At 35.4% G+C, this 27940-nt stretch overlaps 1 protein-coding gene across 1 annotated transcript; it reads right to left on the reverse strand.

The window, feature by feature from the left end:
* Positions 1-1615: 1615 nt before the first annotated feature.
* LOC128482858 (CD109 antigen-like) lies at positions 1616-27878 on the reverse strand. The gene is made up of 33 exons (XM_053458816.1): positions 27720-27878; positions 26107-26267; positions 25655-25683; positions 25259-25489; positions 24501-24626; positions 24053-24092; positions 23593-23680; positions 22237-22330; positions 21933-22038; positions 21670-21779; positions 20409-20660; positions 19882-19977; positions 19699-19761; positions 19265-19450; positions 18566-18712; positions 18104-18133; positions 15727-15784; positions 15107-15209; positions 13940-14054; positions 13160-13273; positions 12326-12544; positions 10815-10965; positions 10210-10386; positions 9479-9560; positions 7053-7284; positions 6734-6905; positions 5402-5589; positions 4574-4729; positions 4408-4473; positions 4119-4255; positions 3232-3382; positions 2848-2950; positions 1616-2100 (listed from the first exon to the last, which is right to left on the reverse strand). Exons 1-33 carry the CDS (start codon positions 27791-27793, stop codon positions 1907-1909), a joined length of 4251 nt encoding a protein of 1416 aa, XP_053314791.1. The 5' UTR covers positions 27794-27878; the 3' UTR covers positions 1616-1906.
* Positions 27879-27940: the final 62 nt, after the last annotated feature.

The following is a 27940-nucleotide window of genomic DNA, read 5'->3' on the forward strand; positions in this document are numbered from 1 at the left end:
AATATTTTACTATTCTCAACATATATTGTAAAAGTTTAGCATGTATTTATGTGTTCAATTCATACCTGAATGTAGCGAGAAAGATCCGTTTCCACCTATAATAAAAACGGTATTTTATTCATTGCTGTTCACTTCCATAGACTGCTTTTTATTTCTTGCGTTTCATAGTTAAATGTATTTTTTAATACACACTCAGCACCATTAATGAGAGTTTGAGTTGTTTTTTTCATCTAGATTTACTAACTTGACATATGTGCATGCACTAGGAATACACACACACACACACACACACATATATATTTATTTATTTGTATGTTATATGTGTATAGATAGATAGATAGATAGTTCTATACTTACTCTTTTCATAGTTAAGCCATTTCTGTTTGCAGGATTGTCTTGTTTTTCTACAACACACAGTCCCATCCAAGACTGAGGTTCTGCTACAGTAACCGTTAAAGAAATATTTTCAGATGGCTTCACTTTGTTCTTATTCCACAATAAAGAGACCTGATAAAAACACACAATCAATAAGACTTTGTCACTGCATGTACAAAACAATCCAAAGTATGAAATAGGCCTAATTACTTTTCTAAATGTAAACAATTGTTATGTAGAAATTCTAATCGAAAGTTGTCGGTATTTCAAAACAAACACATTTGTTTTATTATCTAAATATTATTGAATAATAAATGTCTATATGTTGTAAAAAAAATACATATTTTTTCTATGTTTACCTTTTCGGTTAGGGTTAGGGGTTAAGGGTTAGGGTTAGGGTTATACATGCTATATGAGTTCAGCTTTTATGCACTCTGCATAATAAATAAATATGTTGAAAATGACCCGATTAACTGAACTAAAGTCCTTGTCTGGTCCTTCTAGTCAATAGGCAGAATATATTTATAGTTATCTCAAGAGAGGGTATACTACTAAATATTTGATAAATTCCTCTCTTTGAAGAATATATATCTTACCATGAGGATTTTTTTCTCTCAAATCTAATGTCTTCAGGTAAATTTGAATCTGTTTATACATTATTATAATGCAGTTTTCTGAAGTGCCCAAGACACTAATAGTAATTTCTCTCTTCTTTAGTTCGCTGTTGTTGTCTGATCAGTTGTGAAAGTTTCCATCTGGTGAGATGTTTTTAGTAAGACCTAAACGCATTTGTATTGCCATGGAAATGCAGGTTTAACGCTGATTTCCTAAAAGTCACGAACATGAAAGAAAGTTGTCCCACATACGAAAAATACAAACTGTTTTCATAACAAAGGCTGTCATCCCGTATTTATTGTTGGAATTATACCAGATAGTTTGGAGGGGCAGAGGGGGGGGTAGTTTGAAGGGGCTGAGGGGAGGGGTAGTTTGAAGGGGTAGAGGGGAGGGGTAGTTTGAGGGGGGGTAGTTTAAAGGGGCAGAGAGGGCGGGTAGTTTGAAGGGGCAGAGAGGGGGGGTAGTGAGGGGGGGCGCCAGAGGAGTAGTCCGCACAGGGCGCCACAACGCCTAAGGCCGGCTCTGATGACAATTAAGTGTTCCAGGCAAAACCTCTGAAGGATTTGGAATTGTGAACAATTTGTGACAGTGTGCCCATTTTAAGCTCCAGAAACAACAATCACAATAATCAGAAATATATATTTATTAGGAAATAAAAAATATATTTTTGTCATACTTTCAACATTCACAAAGACGCTTTAAAGCATGATCCCGAACTGTGGCACATTGCAGTTTAAAGTATAATGTATAGCTTCTTTTTGTTCCAAATATATAAAAAGTATATACAGCTCTTTTGAATGCTAAATTTTAATTGCAATGATTTTTAAAAGCTGTGAAACATATTTCTGTATATTAGACTAGTTTCCAAAATAGCTCAATAATAGCTCAAAAATATAACTAACATTTTGAAAAAAAATCATTGCCACATAATAAAATACATGCTAAATATAAACAACCCGAACAGGTGGAATGTTGGAGAACAACCACTGCTTGTTTGGGGCTTCACCACTCGAACATTGGATTGACACAGGGTGCAGTTCAATCCACAAAAGTCACATGTGGAAATTTTTCTCATCGTCTCAGAATTATAAGTTCTTATTGCAGTGTCTCCTGGAGGAAAAAACAAAAAAAAACGATGTAAAATTTAAGGTGTATATTAATGGCAGCCTGTTGGTTGGACTAACAGATGAACTGGTAATGAGTTTCACATCATGATTATTATGAATTCCTAGGGGGCCTTATACAACTAATATTTGCTTGTACATGTTACACTTATAAGGTACTATTAAAAATTCTTATGTGCCACCATTGATATTGGCATCCATTGTCAAATCAATGGAACATACAACCATTCTTAGGTTGGGGTTTGGCTCTATTATTGTTTGTTATTTATTGTTGCTCTCATTTCTCTCCAGGTTTCTGTATAGATAACCTAAAACAAGAAGTGGACAAGCGAATGTAACATGAGCTAGGCCAATGTTTCAAGAGGGACCAAAGTCTTGAGTTGTAGAGGATTGTGCAGGCCAAGCCAGACTAACCAGCAACATAAGGTATCTAGAGGTATATCTAAAGACATTATCAATGACCAAAATGCTAAAGAAAATTATTTCTTGAGCCATCTCATGCCGATATCTTGTTAAAATACTTCTCCGCTCTTGTTGACCCAGGTCAAGTCAGCTAGTAATACAGTAAGATATACTGTATCAAAAATGACAATTAAAATAGTCGATTGCCTAGCTTTTAAATAAACAAACTATGCATTGTTGTATAATGGATTATATGATGGTGATTATTTTACAGCTGTATGCAAAAAGACATGATTTACAACACACAGAATAATTCACGCTTAGTACTTACTTGGGTTATAGTAATCGACAATTTTAACCACCGCATCCTTGGAACCAGCCACATTAGCAACACGAACCATTGGCACAGACACACATAGACTTGTTTTTGTCACCTTAAAAAAAATTATAATTTTTAGTATTACACCACGTGTTTTATTTAAAACTATAAGGTTGTTGACATCATAATTATTAACATTCATACTTGTATATATTATAAGCATTATCGTCATAAAAACTACAAACAGATAAGGGAACAGAGATATTAATGATGAATTACTTAGAAAACACAAGTTGGTTATGACATTAATGTCACTGGATCTACAGCTAAACCAATTCTAACAATTTTTAGTAACAAAGTACTAATATGTTGCATTTAGAAAATAATTAAACTCACTGAATCATAGTAAAGGTAAACTTTGTCATTGCTTTTTTCCACCATCTTAAGGGGCCCCCTTATGGGAATTCCATCTGGATCCAATGTGAATCCACTAAGGTATCCAACATCTAAAAGTGCCATTCCACTTTCATTCCCAGAGCCTTGATAGCTTCAATAAGAAAATATTACATACATTATAAAATATGACATTAATGCAGTCATGTGTAGCCATATCATTTATGAAAGTAGCATACATTTCCACATAGGTGACATTTCAATTCTGTATTTTCACTTGTATCACATGAGTTAACCACCAGTGAATATGCTAGTCCAGTCACAATACATTGCATCTACAATATTGCATGGTAATTGTTTTTCAAGTTAACAGGAATACTGATATCCACCCAATGACTGGTATGGTGGGGCAAACACTCCATGTGCAAGAGAAAGCATCTTATACTATGTATTGGGTGCTGCAGACCTCATTCATCCAAAATAGCACACATTTTAAATATTTTAAATAGCACAAATGTTAGCTTTGGTTTAGAGTAAAAGAAAAATAAAATAACTTTACTAGAGAGCTGGCAACACTCAATATTGTGTACAAGTAGATTTACATTAGAGAAGGGACCTCTATAGTTTCACTCTTGTGACACTTAAAACACCTGCAGCCACCCCTGGAGTTATATAGTCTTATTTCTGTAAAGGTCAATAGTGCAAGAAGGAGGTAGAACAATCTGGGTCATTTAATATACTGTATATCTTTTTTTAATAACATTTTTCCAATTATTATACAGATAAAAAGAGTCAATAGGGAACCAAATGGCAAATATTATGAAACCCCAGGAATAACTAGAAAAATAATAAGACGGGAAACTGCATTTTCCACAAACAGGCACTTTTACCTTGTGCAGACATCCACAGAATATCGCTGAATATTATTTTTGTCTTCATTTACTGTGACATCTAATGTGAAGGCTTCTGAGCTGAGTCCACGACTCTTACGTTTGGATGACATTCTCTGGTTATAAACTATATTTAACTATAACATAAAATAAGTATGTGTCAGCATAATATTGTACGTCAAATATCTTTTAATGTACTGCTCAAGTGGCATACTGTTATTGAAAGCTAAAAACGTATGTAAACTTATGCTATGGTATTATATGCATAATACACAAAACATCATCATACCTGGAAAATAGCTAGTCCTCTGCCAGCTGCAGTAACACTGATTGACAGTGGCTGGGAAACACTGATCTAATATTAAAAAAAAGTATCATTAGGATTTGGTTTAATGACTTAGTTAATATGCCCATATAAAGGCCATATAGTATGGTGCAAGGTGTGTTGTATTTACCTGTTGACTCTGTAAAACTAGGAGATTTGCACTGTCGATCGGAAATATTTTGGGTACAAATGAACCTGGACCTGTAACTGTCACAGTTAAAGAAGTTTCACCAGTTGAAGCCACTGACATAAACTGGGCTAAAGCTTGAAGAGCCATAACTGTATCCTGGGGAAAGATAACATATGTCACATGACCCATGAGTATGAAGCCTTTCTAGGTAAAAAGTAAGATTCTATTAACTCACTAAGTAATAAAACAAATGATTTTGTGTGTTTGCACACATTTGCAACAAACAATGGGCTTCTTGTGCTGCTACCAAATTATTTTGCCTTTTGGTGTGACTGTTTAACTTGTAATTCCTTATAAAACCACCAAATGCTTAGAACTTAAGGTAGCATCTACATCCTGAAGGAATCTTTTCTCTATATATACAATGATGATAACTAAGCTCATGTGCCAAATGCTTTTTGGGCTACTGTATTACTGGTCCTTTTTGCTTGTTGTGCCACCTAGTTAAAAGCCACCAACCCACCATTGTCCAGATGAATAATAAGCGTAGCTGGCTTAGCCATCACAGCTGGCTGCTTCCTTAATGCTATGTCAGTGTCTGTTAAGTAAGCATCATGGTGCACATATTGGGGTATATGTATATGTATACCACGTTGCTGACACAGATCTCTGAGTGACCTCCTGTCTTCTTCCAACAAAGTCTACATTATTCAGAAAATCTCTAGTTATTAGAGCAGAGGTTTTGTTTTGTTGATAAAGTTTACAGGATATTCCCACACTTTGGAAATCTGCTGCTACAAATTCCATAAAATGTTTAGCACACTATACCTGGGTAGAAGAATATCCCCCAAGGTGATTTCTCTGCTGACTCAGCCACCTCATGATAGGGATGCCCTCAGAAATACGATTCTGCCTGTAGTGGGAAAGTAGCGCATATGCCGCTGTCTCGATATCTGATGACGGAGGCTGCCAGTAACTTGTTAGTGCAGAGGGAGAAGACCAGTACTTTAGCCCTCCTGAGAACAGAAAATGCAACAGGACCATTCTTCAGTGGCATTCATTGTGTTTCCTTCTCTTAGATATAGTAAACAGATCAGGAGGAGAAAAGTGGTCCGAATTTCTGTTTTTATAAGAAGGGAAATAGTCCCTCTTTGGAGCACGGGACTAAAGGCCACAATAATGTGCATAGAAATGTATTATTTATTGACTTATAAAGTGCCATCATAGTTGACAGAGCTGCAAGTTGCAGAATGGGTAAACATGACATAATGAGTCCTCATAACAACTTGGACTTACGTAAACAAAAGGTAAGGAGGGCCTTGAAGAATTAGGTCCTAAATGATTTTTTGAAGTAGAGAAGACAAGAGGGCAGTCAGATAATACAGGGCAAAGTATAGAGACAGTCCTGGAGGAGTCTTGTATACGTGCAACAGAGATTCAAATCAGAGCAGAAGAAAGACAAAGATCAATAGATGAGCAGAGGGACTGGGTATGCATTTGTAGATAAGTAAAAATACGTGGAACTGCTATGAAGAACTTTATAAGTGAAAACCAGGATCTGAATCCTGCAGCATAGAAGTCCTCCATAATCCTTTTTTTGTTCCTTCCTTGTTGCCTCCATGGTGATCTCCCTTGGTAAACTCTTTTTTAGTAATACTTAGAAAATTGGCACTATGACAGAAAGTAGCTTGTGCCTAGCGTCAGTACAGATATAAAGCTATTGTGTGTCAAAGAATAAAAAAAGGAGTGATTTTGGATATTTTAAAGTACCTAATTAACAAATTAAGCAGTACAGTCAGCAATGAGGTATATACACTGGAGTGAATGGAAAAAGTTGAACACCTAAAAAATTAATTAAGTAGTCAGCACTAAAGACCGGAGTAATTGCAAACAGTAAAAAAAAATCAACACTGAATATATGAAATACATTACTCTTCTTTTATTCATTTATATTCATTTAAAAGTCACAAATGTTATAATGTTTAGTATATGCCTCTAGTCCAGGGCTGCACAACTCCAGCCCTCTCGGGCTACAAGCAGCCCAGGAATGTAACATATCCGTTGCCTGAAACACAAGTAGGGCAGCCCTGCCCTAGTCCTACCCCCTAAATCCAAAGGTATTGTTATGTGCTTAATCAATCAAACTATTCAAGAACTTACCAATGGTGTTTGCTCTCGAATTGAGCTGAGTAAGAGCTGTGTTTGCTTTAGTGCTATTTGCCAAAGACAGAGCGTACACTACTACCGACAGGGTGTAGTTACTGGAAATTCCTTTATCAAACTCATTCTCAAGGTATTGCACTGCTTTAAGCACTCTAGATGAATGTTGATTCTGAAATAAAATTTGCCACGTAAAAAAAAAGTAGCATTATTTTGTTAGGGAATATTTTATTAAAATTACCATCACAATATGTCTAAACTTTCTTAATTAGTATATTAAGTGTCTGGTTGTAAAAGCAGATTTACTTATCATACTCACCCTATATCCCTCATCTTCAATGAGTGAGGTAAGTATGTAGGCAGTAAGAGTGATGGGACCATTTAACCCACCCTGGAGCTCAGAATGAATAACACGCCCAGGTTCTGAGAATACACCAGTGTTCATATCCTGGTACTGAACCAACCATTCTACGGTTTGGGTTAAAATGTCTGGGCTTATGTAAATGAATGGCCGAGCTTGAAGAAAACATCTAAGCACAAAAGCTGAAAGCCTAAAAATAAATGTGTTAAAATACAAAATAAATAAGTAAAACAACTACACAATAGCTATATTAAGACATCATACATTGAGTTAGGGTCATATTATAAAGGAGGGTAGTGTTTCCCAGTTTTTCTAAGGGACTAGTAAAATGTATTATATTTACATCAATCAGTAGTTATTTAAATATGCTTGATGCAGCTTGAAATTGTTTATTTGGGAAGATACCCCATGTTGATTAGGAATGGTGTAGTAAATTTGTGTTCAGTGTGACTAAAGACATGTATATAATTAAAGAGCGCCATAAGTACTTTTAGCTTCAAAGTTCACTATAAAATGTCTATAACAACACAGCATCATGGAACCATGCTAGATAATCTTTACACGTGCATGAGTCAGATGGGAAGCATTTTAGGAATTATGCTTGCAGTGAAATAACAGGTTATGTATAGGGTTGAGTGACAGGGGCTCTCTAATTTTTCTCATTGCAATCTATGCAGGGATTGCTATTCAATTACTTTTGACAGCTTTATCGATAGCATTGAAGCCCTCCCACTGCAGGGCCGCACCAAGGTGGGTACATGGGGTGCACATCGCTCAAATGACAGAATGTTGAGAAGTGATTGGGTGCAGGGCGGACACTGAAAACTTTATTTTGAATGAGCGGCTCGTTCATGAAAAACCTTTCAGCGACCACTTGGCACCCCTCTCTCCTCCACTTTATGCCGCCACCTGCCTCAGCCTAGCCCTGACTGTGGTGGTGTGAGCACTCACTGCTCTGTCATGGTGCTGGCGCTTGATGCAGGGTGCCAGAATATGACATCATATCCCGGCACTCCGCAGTGAAGCCGCATTCGCCTTGATGGTGCAGCGAGACAGAGGCCTCGCATTCACACCACAGAACTTGAGCAAGTGATTAAGAAAAGGGGATAGATAGTGAGAAATGGGAGAGATGAGGTGCAGAAGGAAAGTGGATGCATTCTGGGTTCCAGGGCTGGCCTTCGGGGTGTGTGACCTGTGATCTATTCCCTCTATCTGGGCCAATGAATACTAATATATATTTTCACATTTTTTAACTTAATCACATTTTTCAGTCTGTCTTTTGATTCAAACTTTGTTTACACCATAAAAATGTAATTTGTTGATTTGTGATGAATCAATGTTCATATACTTAACTGTGCATTCTTATTCATTCAGAATGCATTCTTATGCATGTTTTACCTACAACTACTTGGTTTAAAATCCAGAAAAATGGTACTGGCAAGCTGTTTGGAAGTAAAGATGGCACTGGCAGGTTGTTTGTGTATAAATATAGCACTGACAAGTTGTTTGGGGCAAAGCTGGCACTGAAAAGTTATTTGGGGGTAAAGCTGGCACTGACCAGCTGTTTGGGGCAAAGCTGGCACTGTGGGAAGCGAGTGACATGTTACATGGTAAAGTCAAGGGGCCCAAAGAGGCGGAGTGGTCACCATTAAAAATGGATAAGGTTAGAGGAGTTATGTTTGTTAAAACATTTTGCACCAAGGAATCAGCGGTGCTAGGATAAGCCCTGTCCCACAGAAACTGTTTCCCTGAAGTAATGTTTTAGCCATGCCATTTGCACTGCATTCACAACTTCCAAATACCATTTTCCAGACTGGTGTGACTTCAATGTTAATTTGTGAGGAAGACATTATCCACTAAAAGCTTTTTTTTGCATTTTGTCAGTGTAATAATGTCAGATGATACTTAAAAAGTACCTAATTAACAATAGTGCCATTCTCGAAAGCATGCATGGGACGGGCATAATGCTATCCTGAATCCAAAATGAGATAAAGAATTGATTAAGGTTTGAATCTTTAAAGCACGAAAATAAGGGCAGACTAGATGGGCCCGATGGTTCTTATCTGCTCTCAAATTCTATGTTTCTAAACCTAAGGAAATTTGACATACAAAGCAACACCATACTAGAATGAGTGAAAGCAAATAAATTATTGTAAATAAGTTATAGTAGTACGTCAACTGTACGTAGTACATCAACTGTTTAAGACTTAAATAAATAAATAAAACCAAATGTCTATGTAAAGTAAATAATTTTGTTTTTTTTTTTAAATAAAATGTCTGGTAAGATCTGAATGGGTTTGGAGTAAGTTTAATTTAGTTGTTCCTTAATTTAGGAAGTGAGTTATCTTAAAATCCTTTCCTTTTCATGCCATAGCTAAATTTACCATGTACTCCCAGAAGCATCATTGTTCCCAAAAGCACTAAATGAGCCATCGTTTCTCCTATAAGTCAATTCCTTTTGATAACCTAAATAAAAAAATAAAATTTAGAATGTTACTCATTATTCCGTTTCGAAGAACACAAGCAATGATTAGTGTGAACCTTAAGTCATAGAGATTTAACATTTTGTAGCTCTACTTAAACAGGTAAATATAGCAACAGATACTTTTCAGTTTGGTGACTTTCAAGTCAAAAGGTATATTCACTAAACAGTGAGTTTGTAGGTGAGGCGCTAACTCCTTGGCTTTCACGGTTTCACTGTTTCACAGCATAAAAAGGCAGGTGAAATTAAAATGCTTTGACTTATCTCACAAACAAACCCACCATTTAGTAAATAAATCCATTACATTTGACCCAGTGGTGTATTGTGCATTATGATATGTATTATGACAGTACTGTATCCTGGAATAAATTTACTGTGCTAATGTTAACATATATAGTGGGCCTTGGGATCTCTGTAAAGAGCAGTTCTGTGTTTTATTGACATCATTGACACACATACATATTACTGCTATCTTGTGATTCAATGCATCTTTACAAATAGAACTATCTATCTATCTATCTACCTATCTATGGGTTACTTTATAAATAATCGGAAATATTGTTTAAAAATGTTATATAGGAACGTCACTACAACCAGTCTTTCGGTAAGCCACTAAACAAAGAGCTCACTTACCTATTTCCATGAAGCTTATGGCTTGTGTTCTAATACTTTGCGTTATCTGCAGAGTTGCTATTAAATATTGAAGAACATAGATGTTTGGTGCAAAGTTAATCATGTTTTGCTCCCCACAGCCATATGGCATCTGGATCAGAGACTCAAGACCTTCTATTGATGGTCCAAGAAGATCTCCTGTTGAAGAAATTAAAACAGCAAGTTAAACAGATCATTTAAAATTACGGTCTAGCTGACTTTTAAATTTAGTATTTGCACATCATGAATGGTGTTTTGGTGTAATTCACATGATTCACAAGTGAATGGTTACATAAATTATATTACAATTTAAAAGATGTTATAAAATAATGGAAAGGATCACAGCCAAATCATTAAAAAAAAAACAATATTAGTGCAAAAATGTATTGGCAAAATACAGTACGACCATACCCATTTCTAACTACCCAGCATTATTTCTTATATCAGATTTTCTGTTGAAAAAACCATAAAAATAAATAAATGAATACTACCACTACTACTATTACTAATAATAATAATAATAATAATAATAATAAAAATAAAATATGTATGCAAAAGCACACAATTTACAAAAGTATAATTCTTACCAACAACAGTGACAAATGCTTCCTCACTCCCCTGTACCACATTAGTAGGAAAAGTGAATGATAAGTTCTTTGATACAGTCTGAGGTGAACTTCCTGTGCCATCCAACTGGAATAAAACGGCCTCAGAATGGAACTGCTTAATTCCTTCAGCCTTTAAAAATCAAAAAAGGAAAATAATAATGATAAATAATACCTAAAAAATATAGTTTCATAACACAAAGATGAATCATCATTATATAGCATAATCTTTAGATTACAGAAGTGTCTAAGATCCTATGGTCCGCAATGCTACAAAACTATCATTAGAAACAACCACGTGAAAACAGATTTATTGAGCAACCTTCTACAATGTATCCATGTTAAGTATAATATCGCTTCCCTAATAAAGATTACATAATTCTGGCACTAAGCCCTGACAAGTCAATCTTGATAATTGGTGAAAGCCCTATTGTACTACATACATTTGACGTAAGATGTCCCAGAAATCAAGAAAACCAAGGTGTTTCCTTGCCCATAATTTTGGATATTTTTATTTTCCATTTGTAACAAATACATTGCAGGATATAAGAAATGAGGGGCTTTTAAAATATCCCAAGATAAGTTTTGCATCATGTACAGAGAAGTAAATGAAAGGCATCTTTCTCTTTTTTCTCTTTACTGCTCCCGTCTCTTAAAAACTGTGTTTAAAAGTTTATTTAAATACTCCAGATGCCTAGAAACAGAGTTCTATCATTCCTCCAAAGACCTCCCCTATGTATTGAATCACAGTAGCCACTCCCACCTGCTATTTCATGCTCATACATGTGAAACAGCAAAGCTGTACAGATCCACATTTACACAGTGATAGCCAGTGAGTGTGATTGAGTAAGGTAATCTGTGTGCTAGGTGTGATGAGCATTATTAGGAGTGCTTAAGGACAGTGGCGTCACAACCCGGGTGTGGAGGGTGCAGACCGCACCCGGGTGACACCTTACAGGGGGTGACACCACACCAGTCAATCCTCCGGGTCGCGGGAGCAGGGTCTTGACATGCCCTGCTCCCCGCCCATTTTTTTCCCTTCAAATGGGGGTGTTGCCGCTAGCATCACCGGGAACGCCCCCAACATCAGCGGGAACTCCCCCGACCTCAGCGGGACCGCCCACCAACGTCAGCGGTAACTCCCCTGACATCAGCGGGACCGCCCACCAACGTCAGTGACGCCACTGCTTAAAGATAACGCCCCTTCTGTGATGTCAGAGATAGACAGGCTTAGCAATGAAGAGCGACAGGACTCAGAGACCCCGCTGGTATGTTACTTTTAAAAGGAATAAGCTTATTTAAGATGCATCCAATATTACTGCATAATAATATAAAAATCTAGGAATGTTAGGAAAAAGTCTATGTAGAACTACACCTTTAAGGAGGTTGTAAATCAAATTGTAAACTGCATTTTATGCTGGTTTTTACCAAGTTTGTATTTAATTAGTCTGAAGACTGTTGATTTCTCCTTTCCTCAATCACATGTAACCTACCTTTACAAATAGTGTTTTGGTTTCAATATCTGCAGCTTTAGATGAAGTCGCTCTTACTGTAATCGAGATTTGACCAAGTTGTCTTGGTTTTATTGGAAATAGAACTGTATTCATGCCTTGAGTGGGAACAGTCACATTCATCCGGCCAACTAGAGTATTGACATCATCATTTATCACAATAAATTCAAATGTGTTACTAGCATCCAGTTCAACAGTGACCTGCAAAAATCAATAAATTATAAGTCATTAACGGTATTGTTTTCTATAGTGTTTTCTATCGGGAACATTTGTTTGCATATAGTCTGTCATTATTGTGACTGTTGAAAAACCCTTAACTGACTAACAACAATACAGGATAGTAAAGCATTTTTATTTTATATTTTGATGTTAGGGCTACGTCATCAAAAGTTTAATGGACAAAATTATTTGCCTTCTACTTATCCAGCGCTGACACCGATAGAAACAAAAGATCAATCATACAATTTCAGTGAAGCTGATTCCTACTGACGGTAGAGTCCAAGCTATCCAAGCTACTGACAGTAGAGTCCAAGCTATCCAAGCTACTGACAGTAGAGTCCAAGCTATCCAAGCTATCTTAGAACAGCCTGAGCTCTGGAGGAGTGGAAATTTGGTGGCTGTGGAGCTTCTAATTATCATTATTAAAATGTCCTCACAAATTTAGTAGAGCATTGGCCAGTGTATGCAAGAAGACATGGGGAAAAAACACGTTATCGCATGGATTACATTACTTCAATTCCCCTCCCCACACCGTAAAAAAAAAACCAACGTAGGCACTCACAGAATATTTTAAAACATCAGTACAATGTCACACACCTGTAGATTTTCTGCCAAGTAGTTGAACACAATAACTTCCACAATTAACTGTTCACCTCTGGTTACTGAATAGGGCATGTTCAATAAGATAAAGAAAGGCTGAAATACTTCTAGCTGGAAAAAAACACACAAAAGCACATCAAAGCAATGCAATCAATCGAGTTAAATGGTCGTGAGATAAACTGGCACAGGTCAGAGCAATCACAGCCTTGAGATGCAACAAGAGAATGAATACATGAATTAGCTGTGTATGGTATACCAAACTGTAGTTTCTATGTATTTTATTAAAGGTTAACTATATGTTTTTGAAACAGAATGTACTTATTACATATGCATGTTTATACATGTGTTAAGGTATAGTGTCTGTCCCCCAAGTACTCGAAAGCTTTCAAGAGCAGGACCCTTTTCTCCTGTGTCGCAGTAGTTCTCAATGTGTCAAGGAACAATCTGGTTTTCATATTGTCATTTGTAATGTTTGTAAAGATTACAGCCACCCTATAAGACAAGCACCAAGAAAGTATAGTCGTGTGTTCCTTTTGTGGTGGTTTGTTGTTTTTATTAAAAACTTTGTTCTCCAGTACTTGTGTCCCTGCTATGTAGCAACAACTACTTATATTAAAAGGTGACATAGGGAACCCTAGATGACATTCTTGTCAAAATACCCAACAAAACCGAACTATATGAAATGATATTTAATGGTATTTCCACACAGTTATTTCTAATATCACTAATGGACAGCATTTTATATAAAAAGAGCATGATGGGTAACATATAACTTACCTCAGTGGGTTCTGTCAGTCCTAAACCTAGTCCTTCAGAAATAACAAAAGCGCTGGCCACCCAAGTGCTATTTGTCTTTGGTGCAGTTAACTGCAGACTGCTTGAAGCAGTGGAACTGCAAAACAATATGAACATGTGTAATCAGATGCAGTGAAATCTGTGTAGGTCTCTGAATTAGTTATTCAGGGGTCAGTCTTGTTTTGTAAGGGTTGTGCAAGTACGAGTTTTCTGGTCCAGACCCAGACTGACCATAGGTAAATGAAGATGGCGTCTCCCACTTACCTTCATTGCCAATTGTGCGGTAGACCATATTCTTTACTGGGAGGCCATTGGCTGCAAACAAGCAGCTGCAAGTACAGCCATGTCCTGATCTGTCTGTCTGGGAACCATGATAACTGTTCATGTGAAACTCTTGGTCACACAGGATTTTAACTTTGTATTCACTCAAATATTTATGGCAGGGGGATTTATGGAGCTGGCAGAGTCATAGAAGCAAACAAGCACTGTTGGGCCCAAGGCTGTTTAAGAAGATGGTCTTCAGCTTACTGGAATTAATCTTAAATGGGCTAAAAATGCATTCATGACTCACAGGTCTTGCAGATGACCGGTAAAGAAAGGGATGCTCCTGTAGTTCAGCTATTGTTGACTATAATTTCTGTTATCCAAAAGGGGGAAGCATGATATGAATTCAATGGGTCTATTTCTAAATATCTAAGTTGCTTCAGGATCAGGTTTGGCTTTTACACAGCTGATAATGAGTCAGACAGGTGCAGCATTATTATTTTCATGTTTCTCTTGGGGCACTAGGGATAAGGAATGGACATCATAGTCTTTAATTGAAAGTGTCCGATAAAATGGAATATATGAACACAGTCTAATGCATCAAATCTAGGGAGGATTTTGACATTACATGACGGCTTTACTACAAACGGTATTGACTCAGGGCCATTATCGGGGGTACAACTAGTACCCTGCATATTCTGTACTGTGATTTATAATGTGCTGTCACTTTCTTTCATATCAAAGAATCAAACAGCCCTTCATAATATTTCCATAATGAAACACAAACTGCGCAAGTATCCATAAAACAGTCTTCACAATCCACATAATTTGTTACTACATTTATTTAGCTTTTAAAATAGTATGTTTCCATTAACCTTAACATACCTAATGTTGGTTTCTAGCCAAATCCATGTCTCAGGATACAATGTCTTGACAGGCTGAAGTGGTTGAATGAAATCTTCTTCACCTCTAACCAATGGTATCAGTTCTGAAAAGACAAATTATAATTAGACAAAAACGTTTATCTCGTTCTATATGAGTAAAGCAAAACTGGCATCATATTTTAGAATGTTTTACAATATTTTAGAAGTATGGTTTTTAGAGCCACAGACAGGAAAAAATATAAGGGTAACACATGCACCTAATATGCCTCTTCTTATTAGTTTTGTTAGATAGATAGATAGATAGATAGATAGATAGATAGATAGATAGATAGATAGATAGATAGATAGATAAAGGGTGGCTGTCCTTATCTTTAAGATGAAATCAACATGTAAACAGGTAACAAAAACAATTATCCACACAAAAAAACTATCTTTGGTGTATACAAATACATATTAAAATGGAACATTTAAAAAAATAAAATTAAACATTATGTAAATGCACACAAAACAGTAACAAAAATAAGAAGTACTTTATATGATGGGAATGTTTTTCTTTTTTATATTTTTCTTATTGCATATGTTTACTACATGAGCCTCTAAAGGACAATTTTAAAGACTCACCATCAAGTGGACTATCACTTTGGCTGATTATGGAATCACTTATACTGTAACCAATACCCTGTTAAAATTTAAAGATTCAGGATTAGTTTCAGAATAATTTATTAGAAAAAAAAAGTTGCTTTGCCTTAACCGAAATAAAATCTTGGCAGCTATTTACTATATATTTTTTCACTAAAATAATACATATTACAGTTTGTACAAGATTTCCATTTAAGTGTGTTGTTTCTGTATGTTTAATTTGTTACATAGTTTACTACCAGTTATGTTGAAAAAGGCTTCGGAGTAAAGTTGTGCTATATAAAGCAATAAATAATATATATAAGAAGAAGAATCAGGTTAAAACTCTTAGTCTCACAGTACAAGTGTTGAGAGTGGAAGAGGTCAGGGAACATAACATTTGGCAAGCTGACATAAATCCACAGTGATGCATTTTATGTAGCAATAAATGACAGATAATGAAGTTGAAACAAAGAGCCACATTGCACCCAGGAGCTGGAAGGTATGTAAGAGGGGATGCTGTGTGAACTGAATGAGCTGCACTCATTAAGGGACAGTTTAAGAGAGAGAAATATTATTTATTGTTTTATATAGCGCTATCAGATTCTGCAGCGCTGTACAAAGGGTACACAGGACATAACAATAACATAACAAGATGACAAACAGAAACAACAGGTGTGGAGGGCTTTGCTCAAATGAGCTTACAGTCTAGAGTGTGGGTGAATATGTGTGTGTTTTAATGAATGGTGTTAACCCATTCATGCCTGGACTATGTTCTACCATTCATGGATACAGGTTTTAACATTTATGTGGTGTTCTTTCTCATTTACTGTACCCATCCTATTTACATATTTTTTTTCAGGACAAGAAGAACTTTCTTTAGATAACATTATTTTGAACATATTATATAATGTATTAAAAAGCTAAAACTATGGTGAAAAATCCTTGACTCATCTACAAAAGCTAATGAAAAAAATAGCTAAAATAATTTCTATTTGTCCTGACTTTTGAAATACCCAATGTTTTTATGGGGTTTTTTTTTGCAAGTTATAGGGCAATAAGTATCAGTATTGCTATTTTATGAGGGCATACAGTGCCCCTCTACATTCTACACTATTTTTTCTTATTTTTGTAGCTTGGAGCAAGTAAGGTTTTGTTTTTTACGCTTTTTTTGACATTTGACATTGCTTATACATTTTCTTGAAACTGCATGGTTCCCTTTATGATGCCATGGTGACGTTACTGGAGTCTTAGTTATTTTGAAATATTAACATTCTTTTATTCATTAACTATTATATATATATATATATATATATATATATATATAGCTCAATTGCCCTGCATTGCTGATGGCAGTACCTTTGATTCGGAATCTTTTGTTGTTATGCTAATGAAGTGTATGTACCAATAAAACTCAGGTGCCAATTGTGGGTAAACTGATGTAGGTTTATTAGAGGTTGAAAACAGCAGAGATGTGTAAATAACTATTGCTCACATAGCGACTACCAAATTCCTCTTAGACTTAGTGTGTGGAGTACTGTATGGTGTTTGCATAAGTGTGTGTTACTGTAAGCCATAAGAGGGTGTGTTAATGTATAGTGTTAGAGTGTATGTTAGTGTATAGCATTAGAATGCGTGTGTGTTGGCAGGGCCGGCCCTATAATGGGGCAGACTGGGGCAATTGCCCCAGGTGGCACTTTAGAAGGGGCGGCACTTTGCCGCCCCAAGCGCTTTTTTTGGTTTTTTTTTTTGAAGCGGAGGAGAGAGAGAGGGGCACCGAGTGGTTTTCGCTTACCCGCTCGGCGCCCCTCTCTCTCTCTCCTCTGCAGCGAGTCTCCCTGTTCGGTCCCGGTGCCGGCTTGTAATGCAGAGCGCCGGAAGTGACGTCAATTTCCGGCGCTCAGCATTACAAGCCGGCACCGTGGCAGAGCAGGGAGACTCGCCGCAGGACTGTTTAAAGGTAAGTACCGAGGGGGGGGTCGTAGATTATGGCGTCGGCGAAGTTTAAAATGCCGCCCCCCCCGGCGTCGGCGGGGGGGGGGGCTTCGTTTTAAACTTCGCCCCAGGCGGCGTTAAGTCTTCGGCCGGCCCTGTGTGTTGGTATTTGGTGTTAATGTGAGCGTGGGTGGCAGCATATAGAATTAGAGTGTCGTTGGCGAGCCTATAAATAGTGGGAATACATAGGGAATTGGCAGAGAATGTGTAAGTGTATGATGCTAGAGTGAGTGGGTGTTGCAGCAAGTTTGTGTTATCATGTGTTAGTTACGGGCGGGGCACTGAAGAAATACAGCACCCAGGCTCCATTAACCATAGATGATGGCTGCTTTAACTATTGACCTTTAAATAAATTTGCTGTGTTTAAAATGTTTGTAATATATACCTGAGTATAGGCGGTAATTTCATTTTCTACCTAGAAGAAAAAAAATTAGCATGTTAGTGACAAAGCTTAGCACATACACAATCACATGCCTCTCAAGGTTGCCTCTTGGGCAGGAACAGTCCCCTCCACTGATGTCCCCCTTTTCTGAGAACTTAGAATGATTGGTGAGTAAAAATGTTTCACGGTGCTCTACATCACTAAAATTCACAGTTCTATAACAATTTGTGTGTTTATACATGAATGTGTGTAAATAACATTTATTATTCTTAATACTGTAGTATGACGTTGCCCCCTAAAGTGTCCTTTTTTTTACCTTTTGGCATTATATAAGTAGTAATAATCTGACATGTTGGTAAGTATGCCATCAGTTTGTGATAGATAGATAGATAGATAGATAGATAGATAGATAGATAGATAGATAGATAGATAGATAGATAGATAGATAGATGAATATACACCCACTCTGATCTCAGTTAAATCATTTCCATTTTCTTGAGCTGTTTTTTCAACAATGCGCAGTCCCACAAGAGAACGCGATTCTACCGCATTAACTGTCAAGAAAAGATTTTCTTCAGGCTGTGCTTTGTTTTTACTCCATGATAAAGATGCCTAAAAAAACATATATTGAGGTAAGATAAATGTTATCCATACTGCTATATAGTTATATGTACTACTGCAAGACAATAACCAAAACACGGGGAACAGCCAGAAGACTAATTATGTGCTCCTTTAAATGTTTAGTAAGCAGTAAGTCTTTTTTTCTGTGTAACTGAAAACTATTTTTAAAGTGGGCCATATACATTTTAACCCCTTCATGAACACTCTAGTGACAGAAGATTTTTGCCATTTTTACTGTACGTTTGTCCAAAAACAATTCCCCTTTTTGTATTAAGTGTACTTGTACAATTTATATATTGCTTTTTCAAGCACTGACTGGGGTTTCCCACATGTATTTTATATAAATTAAATAAAATAGGTGCCAATGATGAACGAGCCCCTGATTTATATTCAGCAACATCCCTCGCATCCATAGGTTATTATTTTTGTAAATTAGGTGGCTATTTCTGATTTGGGCTTCAATAAATTCTAATTCTGACTATCCTTGCTAACAGATCACACATTTTACTACTTCATAATAGCAAATTCTTGCAATGTATTTACCTTGTTCCGAAATGCTCCTTTGATGTAAAGAGTCTTAGAGGTTTCCACTATCTGTCCATAGTCACTATTAATGTAAAGGAAATACACCTTGAGGGTAGCAGATGGAGCCCAAGACTGCTCTGGAGTGAGTGTGAACGATGAATTCGTTTTTTTTCCAGCAGCAACTATTATTCCTTTGGCCATAACCTAGTAAATGAAATGTGATCCATTTTTAGGCCTAGGTTCCTTAAAAATTATAAAAAAAACTAAATCGTTTTCATGATATGAAGATATTTTGAGAACTAATGATTTTATGTCACTTTTTCTATATTAAGAGTTTCATTACTAAAATTAATGTTGATTTATTGTCTGAGATGGCAACAGTTTACATTGTGGCCAAGCCCATCCAAATGATTCAATAATGTTACTAAAAAGTCATTTTAAAAAATACATACCACATAGTATAGGTCCTGAACTTGCGGACTGGTATTGACATCTACCTGGAATGCTTCTCCAACCTAAAAAATTCACACACATTTTTCATGGCTTTATAATAAACAAATGTTCAACTTGTTTTAGGATCTTGTGTGCTGGTTTTAATATAGTGTGGATTAAAAATAATATTTTGAAAATGTTACCCTTTTCATTCCACTTGAGACTCTGATCTGAGCATACATGTTTTTTCCAGAAGATCTGTCCAGAAGCCAGTTCTTAGTGGTGTTCCGATATTGAGCCTAAAAGAAACAAATATAGTTTTTAAGACTTACTCACTTGTATAAAAAAAACTTTCCATGATCATAATCTAAGACAATGTTGTACCTTAACCTTAGCCAGAAATAAACATAACTAAGCGGAGGATGTTATTGAATTAAGAATCTACTGTTTATTAATGTCTTGCTGAATTAGATGTTTGTTACATTGATAAAGAAGATTTTAGATAGAAAACCTTAGCAAAATTATTTCAACTCCAGTCATTGAGTTGTGATTGTCTAGTTTCTCAAAATTGCTATATAGAAGTAAAATAAATGTGATAAATGTGATATCTTCCAATTCTATATAATGTTAAAAAAAACACTGGCAATGTAGTTTCTACCCGTTATTAAAGGGACATTACAAAAGAAGGCTAGCCTTTAACAGTTTTGCAAGTTTATCTTATTTTACCCACCTCAATCCTTATCAGTTGCACAGACTGTATTAGCGGAAACTCAATAACAATAAATCCAGATTCTGGAATGGCGTACTGTTGCACAATTACAGTGTCAGAACTGAAGCCTGGTGTAGATGAGTTCAAATTATCTTCTTCTATGCTTGACCGAAACCACCAGTAACTAGTAGTTGACTGTACAATTTTTATTGTAACATTTGAATCTCTTTCTTCTTTTGCTAATGATGTATTGTCTACTCGAACAATCTGCATCTGTGAAAAAGTATAAAGCGGTAAATTTTATCTTAAATTAATTACATCGACTTTTCATTAGATCGGTATATAAATGCTGAAATATTAGTTATTTCAATAGAATAATATACATTTGTGTGTTGTGCTAATTGTTTAATAAAACAAGGGTTACTAAAGATCAAAATACTTTATACATATATATGATATTTAAAAAAAACATAAAAAATTTTGGTTCAAAAATTACAAGAATAAGTACTTATTAGTAAATAATAGCAAAAGTGTTGTAATTATGTTGCCCACTTTTTTGTCATGATTATTTTGCAGCCAAATTGTTTATGGTGGATTTAAACGCAATAAAAGCTTATACCATTCAATAGTGAAGTACATATGTCTATGTCAAAAAGTCAAAGTTAGGTCAGAGAACACCACCTTCCACAGCATCAGCCATAAATAACCTGTGATACTGTCCATTATGTAAGCAAAAGCCTTAAATCCAGTAATTATTTAGGATCTGAAGCTTCCACGTAACATCAGATATTTGGGTTAATGTGATGTAATCTAGGGACTGATTCTGGTATCTTATCTACATTCCTTATGGTTATCCCTGCTGTGAACGCAAATAAAAATATCCTGTCCGGGCACCATTATCTTTATTATTGAAACAGTTCTTTTATATATTAAAAATGAAAACTCGTTGTGAGCACATTTTGTTAATTTAGCATGAGCATTAAAAAAAATGCAACATAAATAAGTAATAAGAAGAAGAAGAATTTTCAAATTTAGCTTATACTGAAGAGTTCCAAAATGAAATTCACATTCACACACCATAGAACAATGACCTAGTGCTAGAGATACTTATCCTTGCAACTCCGCAATGTTATTATCCTTACCTCACCACCTCATCACCCAGCACATCAAGCATTGTGTTCCTGATGTGGAGCACCCCTTTCGCCCTTTATTAATACTTCATTGTTTACTTAATACTATGATTTCACCACTCGAGTGCCAGTGTCCAGTTCTTTGACCATACCTTTGCCGTGAAATTGAGCCCAGGTGAAATTGCGCGTGGATCACCAAGTATAAAAAGTCTGTACTCAGAGTTTGTTGTTTCTGTATATGATGATGCACCCATCACAATACCTATAATGATACAGTTAGAAAGTTAACTTTTGGTTATAAAAAAAAGATGTAAAAATCGTATGGCAAGCTACCTTAGCCATTAAAGCAAATCCGACAATTTATTATGCTTAAGACTTTATGATGATTGTATAATTTCTGAATAATATATTTTACCTGTTTGTTCTTCTGTCACAGAGGCTGTGATATTAATTGCACCCCAATTCAACAAAGTTACAATTTCTTCATATGTGAAACTGAAATTTGCTGATCCTGACTCCAGCTAAAAATAAAAACATAACAACATGTATGATATTAAATTATATAATTTTATAATTTTTACTTTGTATGTTTTATGTTTCTATGTCTGATAGAGTTGATGTTTGTTAAAGTTTAAAATGATGGTGGTTAATGTGCATTTTGTTAATTCATTGATTGTAAAATAAGACTTTTTTATTATGATAGGAAATAGAAGACATACCACATATGTTTTGGTAAAGTCACCGGAGGGCACATAGTACATAGGATTCAGTGACACTGTTACATTACCCTTTATGGGTTTTCCAAAGTTGTTTCTATAATAAACAAAAAAGGGTTACATGATATACATCTTAATGTTATTTTATTTGATTTGTGAACAAGGGCAGGGATCTATTAATTCTGTGGCTAAGCCCTTAAAAATGAGCCAGTTAACAGTAAGGCGCAAAAATAGAAGTTTCTTACATTTACTAGCTAAACAAGTTTATTACATGCTGACCGATTATGTGCAAGCCCTTGGGCTTTGGAAGAGGAATACAGAAAGGACAACGCAGATTTGATTCAACCTGCATTGAAAATGCAAAATTCAAATAAACTGGTGACGCACATCCTTCAAACCAGAGCAATACCCCCACTGGTATCCTTCTTAACATGTCAATCTTTATGATCGGTAATATGGCTGGATTTACATTAAAAATTATATGAATTGGTGCCGACATAAAATCGAAGCATGAGGCAGTTGAATATTGATAAACTATTTAGTCCTAATGGACTAAAAATGCTTTAGACCAGTGGTGCACGACTCTAGCCATAAAGGGCCACAAACAGGCCACAACATTTGTATATCCCAGTTTAAGCATAGGCATCTCAATTGTAGGATTATTAAACTGCTTGGACATGATACACAGAATCCCTGGCCTGTTTGTAAACCCTTGAGGACTGAAGTTGTGCACCCATGCTTTTGACACCTTACAAGTGGGAGATCTGGCCTTGTACATTGGACGTAGCTATTGCTACAGCTTTCTGTAGTATATTAGGGATTGATTGAAAATTGGATTTTAACACTTGGTTTAGTTCCAGGTTTCTAAAATCATATTTAATTGCCACTAATTAGCTACAGAAAAAAAAACAATATAATAAATGTAACAATTATGTATTTAGCACCACTCAGATATGCAGTTATACTTGTTTGATCTGGTTACAATGAGAGTCAAAGGGTTGGGTAACTTATTAGTGGCTTCTAGATCGTATACAAGGTTAAACACTAATAAACAAAACAATATGAAATCCAGGAATTAAATCATAGAAAGCATTTGGGAATAAAGCTTTCATTACCTTAGCGATAAACTACTTATCATTCTCTAGTGTCTCGAACATTCAAAGCTAGACTCCAGCCATCATATGCACTTTAATGCACACTGTAGATAAGTGTCATCTTATAGTTTACACTTCATGGAGGGATTCATCAGAATTATTTTCTCAGTTTCCCTGCATTCCATATACTCTCGATCTCCTGCTCTGTAGAAACTCACTTTGTCAATAGTACATTGAGTCAATATGATTTCGTCATATGACTTACTTTGCTGTGACGGTACCAGTCAGGTTAAGTTGGCTTGATAATAAGTAGGAAGCGGGTGCATTTATTGTAACGTCAAATCTGGGTAAAACTGAAAATGAATAAAACAAAAACAGCATGTAATAAGGCTGTTTTTAAGCAGATAGGGGAAATACGTTAGAGAGGATATTGTGATGATTTCCCAAACACAAAAGATGAGTACATGAAACACCATCTTTAAGTTGTGGGTAATGTATAGATCTGTAGATGTTGATGAACTTCATCTCCACTTAGCTTCCAGCATGTAGTTGGAATACTTAGAAGTTCATTTTTTATCTACTCTTGCACTAGTGTAAAACGTGCAAGACTTTAGACAGGGTATACATCTATTCACAGCATTCAGCTTATTGGAAATTGAAGCACACCATTAATAATTTGCCTAATATTCAAAGTATTACCAGATTCCAAAACATCCATAACTCACCATGGTCGTCGACGGTAAAATAAGCAGTGGTGTCTGTTTTCTAAAAATAAATAGATACATGGAGGGGTTTATAGTGAATAAACAAGACTTTTGTTTCGAAACAAAAATAGTAATGTCAGACAGAATATATATATTGAGTGATTTAAATTATAATGAAATAGATTATAATCAGAATTTATAGAATTCATCTGATGGCATTGTATGTTTTGTAGTTGGTTATGCATTTTCTTAAACACTTTCTACATTACAAATCATATCCACATTTTACAGTTGATTTCACCTTTTTTTTAGTCAACCTTACATATGAAATTAGAGGTATTGTGTCACTAGAAAAATGTTGCAACTAGATCTTGCAGGTGTCTCCTTTATTCTTTTTTCTGACCTTACTTTCTGGACACCCCCATTTAAAAGGCTTGCTTATGTCTTCATTATTGGGATGTCTACTTACGTCTACCGCAGCTTGAATCCTCCAAGAACCAAGCATAGGGCTGCCAGATAAAAGAAATTCTGTAGATACAACCCCCAGATCAGTGCTCAAGTTCAGCCACTTCTGGACAATATTATTTTCAGCATCCTGTTGAAGTAAAATAAATAACTAACTAAAATACACACACAAAAATAAATTTTTATTTTGAATGTTTTATGGTCATCTTATGCCATAGCATGTTCCTGCCATGAAGAGCTGGACAAAAATATTATGAGTCTCATGAGCGATGTGATTTATACATTGTACAGTGCTACGGAATTGATGGCGCTATATAAAACAATAAGTAATAATAATAATACATCATAGTGCTGCTAGTTTTATTGCAACACATATAAGACTTCAAAAAATGGCAGCCTAAAGTCAGTGTCCAGAAACTGCCTGAATTATATATGTGGTGACTCTCATGAAATAATTTCAACTGGCTCCACTGCCAGGCATGTTCATAAATACCAATGAATTTTAAAAGCGTTGACACTGAAACGTGCGCCACATTCAGACATTTTCCCTACTCTATGAGCACAGAAAGTGCCTTTGAAATAGGGAAATGGTTAAAAAAAAGGGTTAGTTTAAGGAAAATGTGGCACTCATAAAATGCATGTACTCTTCAAGTGTCCTAAAGCAGACATGTGGACCTTGGTATGCAATATTTTACAATGTCGTCAATCCACATTTATGATATTTAAGTATTCTTTTCCAAGAAGGTGACCCAACATACATACCATGAAGGTGAGGTCTACGTGTCCTTTGTATGGCCTCAGATCACTGTATACTGAAATGACCCTGATTTTGACTGGCTGTCCAGGTTTATAGGCAATCTTATCTGTTTGTATGAAAACTGATACATTCCTTATCTGCATTTGCAATGCAATTTGTTTGGAGAAAACCAATTTATCTTGGGCTGATCCATTCACAAACAAGTCATAGAAAACTGAGGATGCATTTGCTGGAAGCTGCAGGGGGAAAACAAAAGAGTGAACTTATTAAGCAACATTATGTTCTATGAAGGAACGTTTAGTAAACATGATATTGTTAGTACTGATAGTATTAACTTAGAATAAAGGTATATGCTTAACCCGTTAAAGAATGGGTATAGTAATGCCGACTTATATACTTACTGCAGGAATAGTAAGCATTCCAATAGAATCTGGGGAGCAAAACAAATACATAAATTAATTAGAACTCTACACTTAATTTAAAGGTCTAATGCGTTGTAACTATAGTTGGAACAAGCCAAGGGATCCAGTCGCAGGCTGTGGCACAGGCAATTTGGTACCTGGTTAAGAACACTTGACAATACATACAACTAAAGTATTGTTCTGTAGATTAATAACACAGCTTTGTTTCACGAGGAGCATAATAACAAGATTAATTCTAAAAAAAAAATCCATGTATAACAAAATTATGCAAAAATTGATGGATTTTTTTATCCCTCTTTATTGTTACTTTAACATATTGTATAATATATTAATGTCCCCTATATAATATTATATGGATAAAACATAGTAAATTGGTGAATACATAAACATTTTTTTTATTCTTACCAACATAAATGACACGTCATACTCACCATTATGGAAGACATTGCTGGTTTGTACTAAAACATTTCTTTTCTCCATAATTCCTGCAGTCACATTCAGTTCAGAGTAATTTGTTCCAAATAAGTGAACTGCGAGCGTTGTATTGACACCAGGAAAAATGTAACTAGGCGTTGAAATGTAATATGATGGACTGCACAAAAAATAATATTTGTACTTATTTCTTGACTTTTAAAATACAAATAAATAATTATGATAAGCATTGTAATATTCTGTTTCTGATTTTCACTACTATCATTATATATATATATATATATATATATATATATATATATATATATATATATATATATTCTTGTTCACATAAACATAAACATGATGCCATTGGGGTTAAATATACTATAAAAGAACAGGACTGACAGTATGCCTCCTATTGTCATGCCACCACCATTACTTGCTGGTGATAGTGAAGGTACGTGGTTGTATAAGCAACCGAAAAAGTCTACAATGGACAAGTTATTTGGATATCAGGGTTGATTTTGATTTCATTCATAAAAGACAAACAACAATTTAAAATCTTAAATCTTTGTATGTGACAAATTAAGACATTGCCATAGAGGTTTTAAAACTATTTTAGATGAATATAGATGTTGTCCTTGCCCTACTACATAAAAGATTCAACAACCAGCGCTCCACGGAACAGAGGACCTCCCAACACTATAAATAAATAAGTCCATCCTTAAAAACTGGCACAGCGAGAGGATACCAAAACCAGACAAGCGTAGCCACCTTACACAATTAAGTGCAGTCAGCATGAAACACATAAGGTGGCTACACTTGTCTAAGTTTTGTAATAAAGATGAAATTCCTGGAGTTGGATCACTTGTTCCAATTGGCTTTCACAAGAGACTCAGCAATTAATAGATCTTTAAATTGTAGATTGTAAGCTTGCGAGCAGGGCTCTCTCCTAATGTGTCGGTTTGTTTTAGTCTGTTAATTCTAGTCTTGTCATACCCCTTGAATATATGTATTGTAAGAAGCGCTGCATAAATTGTTGGTGCTATATAAATAAAAGATAAAAATAATAACAATAGATGATTTCCAACAGTTTAGTTGAAATAAGTCTGGAATAGTTTAAGTCCAGTATAAATGTGAGTTGGCAGTAGTGAATACACAGGTGGGTCATTTTGTTCTCTACTCTAAGCTCGTCAGCTACTAACTTATATTCACTCAACCTTTAGCAATGAGACTGTATACTTTATTGTGTAACAATAATCAAAAACTGTCAGAAACCTTGAACATAAAGAAAATAGTCTCATTCAACATAAACTATGAAACAGAATGTATTCATTTTAATAATAATGCACCAGCAATCATTTTGCATCTAAGCTGAAATATAATAATTAAATATTTTACAATATAAAACAAAATAAACAAGATAATATCACAAATTTGATAATACTGAACAATAAAAAGGCAAAAAACGTAATGATATGTCGGACTATAAAAAGCAAGTCTAAAATCTAAAATACTGAAACAAAGTAAACCATTAAACAGTATACATACAGATGTTATTTGTAAATGAATGCTACCTTCCTAATTTGATTTAATCAATATTTAGTATTGTTAATTGATAAACTCTTACCGTGCATCAGACATATATAGAAAAAAAAACATTAGGACAATGTGCCTCGCAAAGGGAAGCCCAGGGAAATGCATCCTGGCCTTTTCTCTTCTTACAAAACGAGGTTTATCTATTCAGCTGCTTTATGGTCTACAAACTTCAGAAAAGAACACAGGATTCTATGCAACACAGTCTTTTCAAGCTTTTAGCATGAGCCCTGCCCTTGATAATTTGACTCTGAA

This window comes from Spea bombifrons, chromosome 3 (genome assembly GCF_027358695.1).
Source record: "Spea bombifrons isolate aSpeBom1 chromosome 3, aSpeBom1.2.pri, whole genome shotgun sequence".
In the NCBI taxonomy this organism is placed as follows: Eukaryota; Metazoa; Chordata; class Amphibia; order Anura; family Pelobatidae; genus Spea; species Spea bombifrons.

Bases quoted from the DNA above. Each gene is read 5' to 3' on its own strand.
- LOC128482858 (XM_053458816.1), bottom strand. From the start codon at position 27,793: ATGCATTTCCCTGGGCTTCCCTTTGCGAGGCACATTGTCCTAATGTTT. The intron at 22,331-23,592 runs GTAAGTCATATG...TGTTTATTATAG, and splicing joins ACTGGTACCGTCACAGCAAA to AAACAACTTTGGAAAACCCA. The intron at 19,978-20,408 runs GTGGGTAAAATA...TGTTTCTTTTAG, and splicing joins TGCAACTGATAAGGATTGAG to GCTCAATATCGGAACACCAC.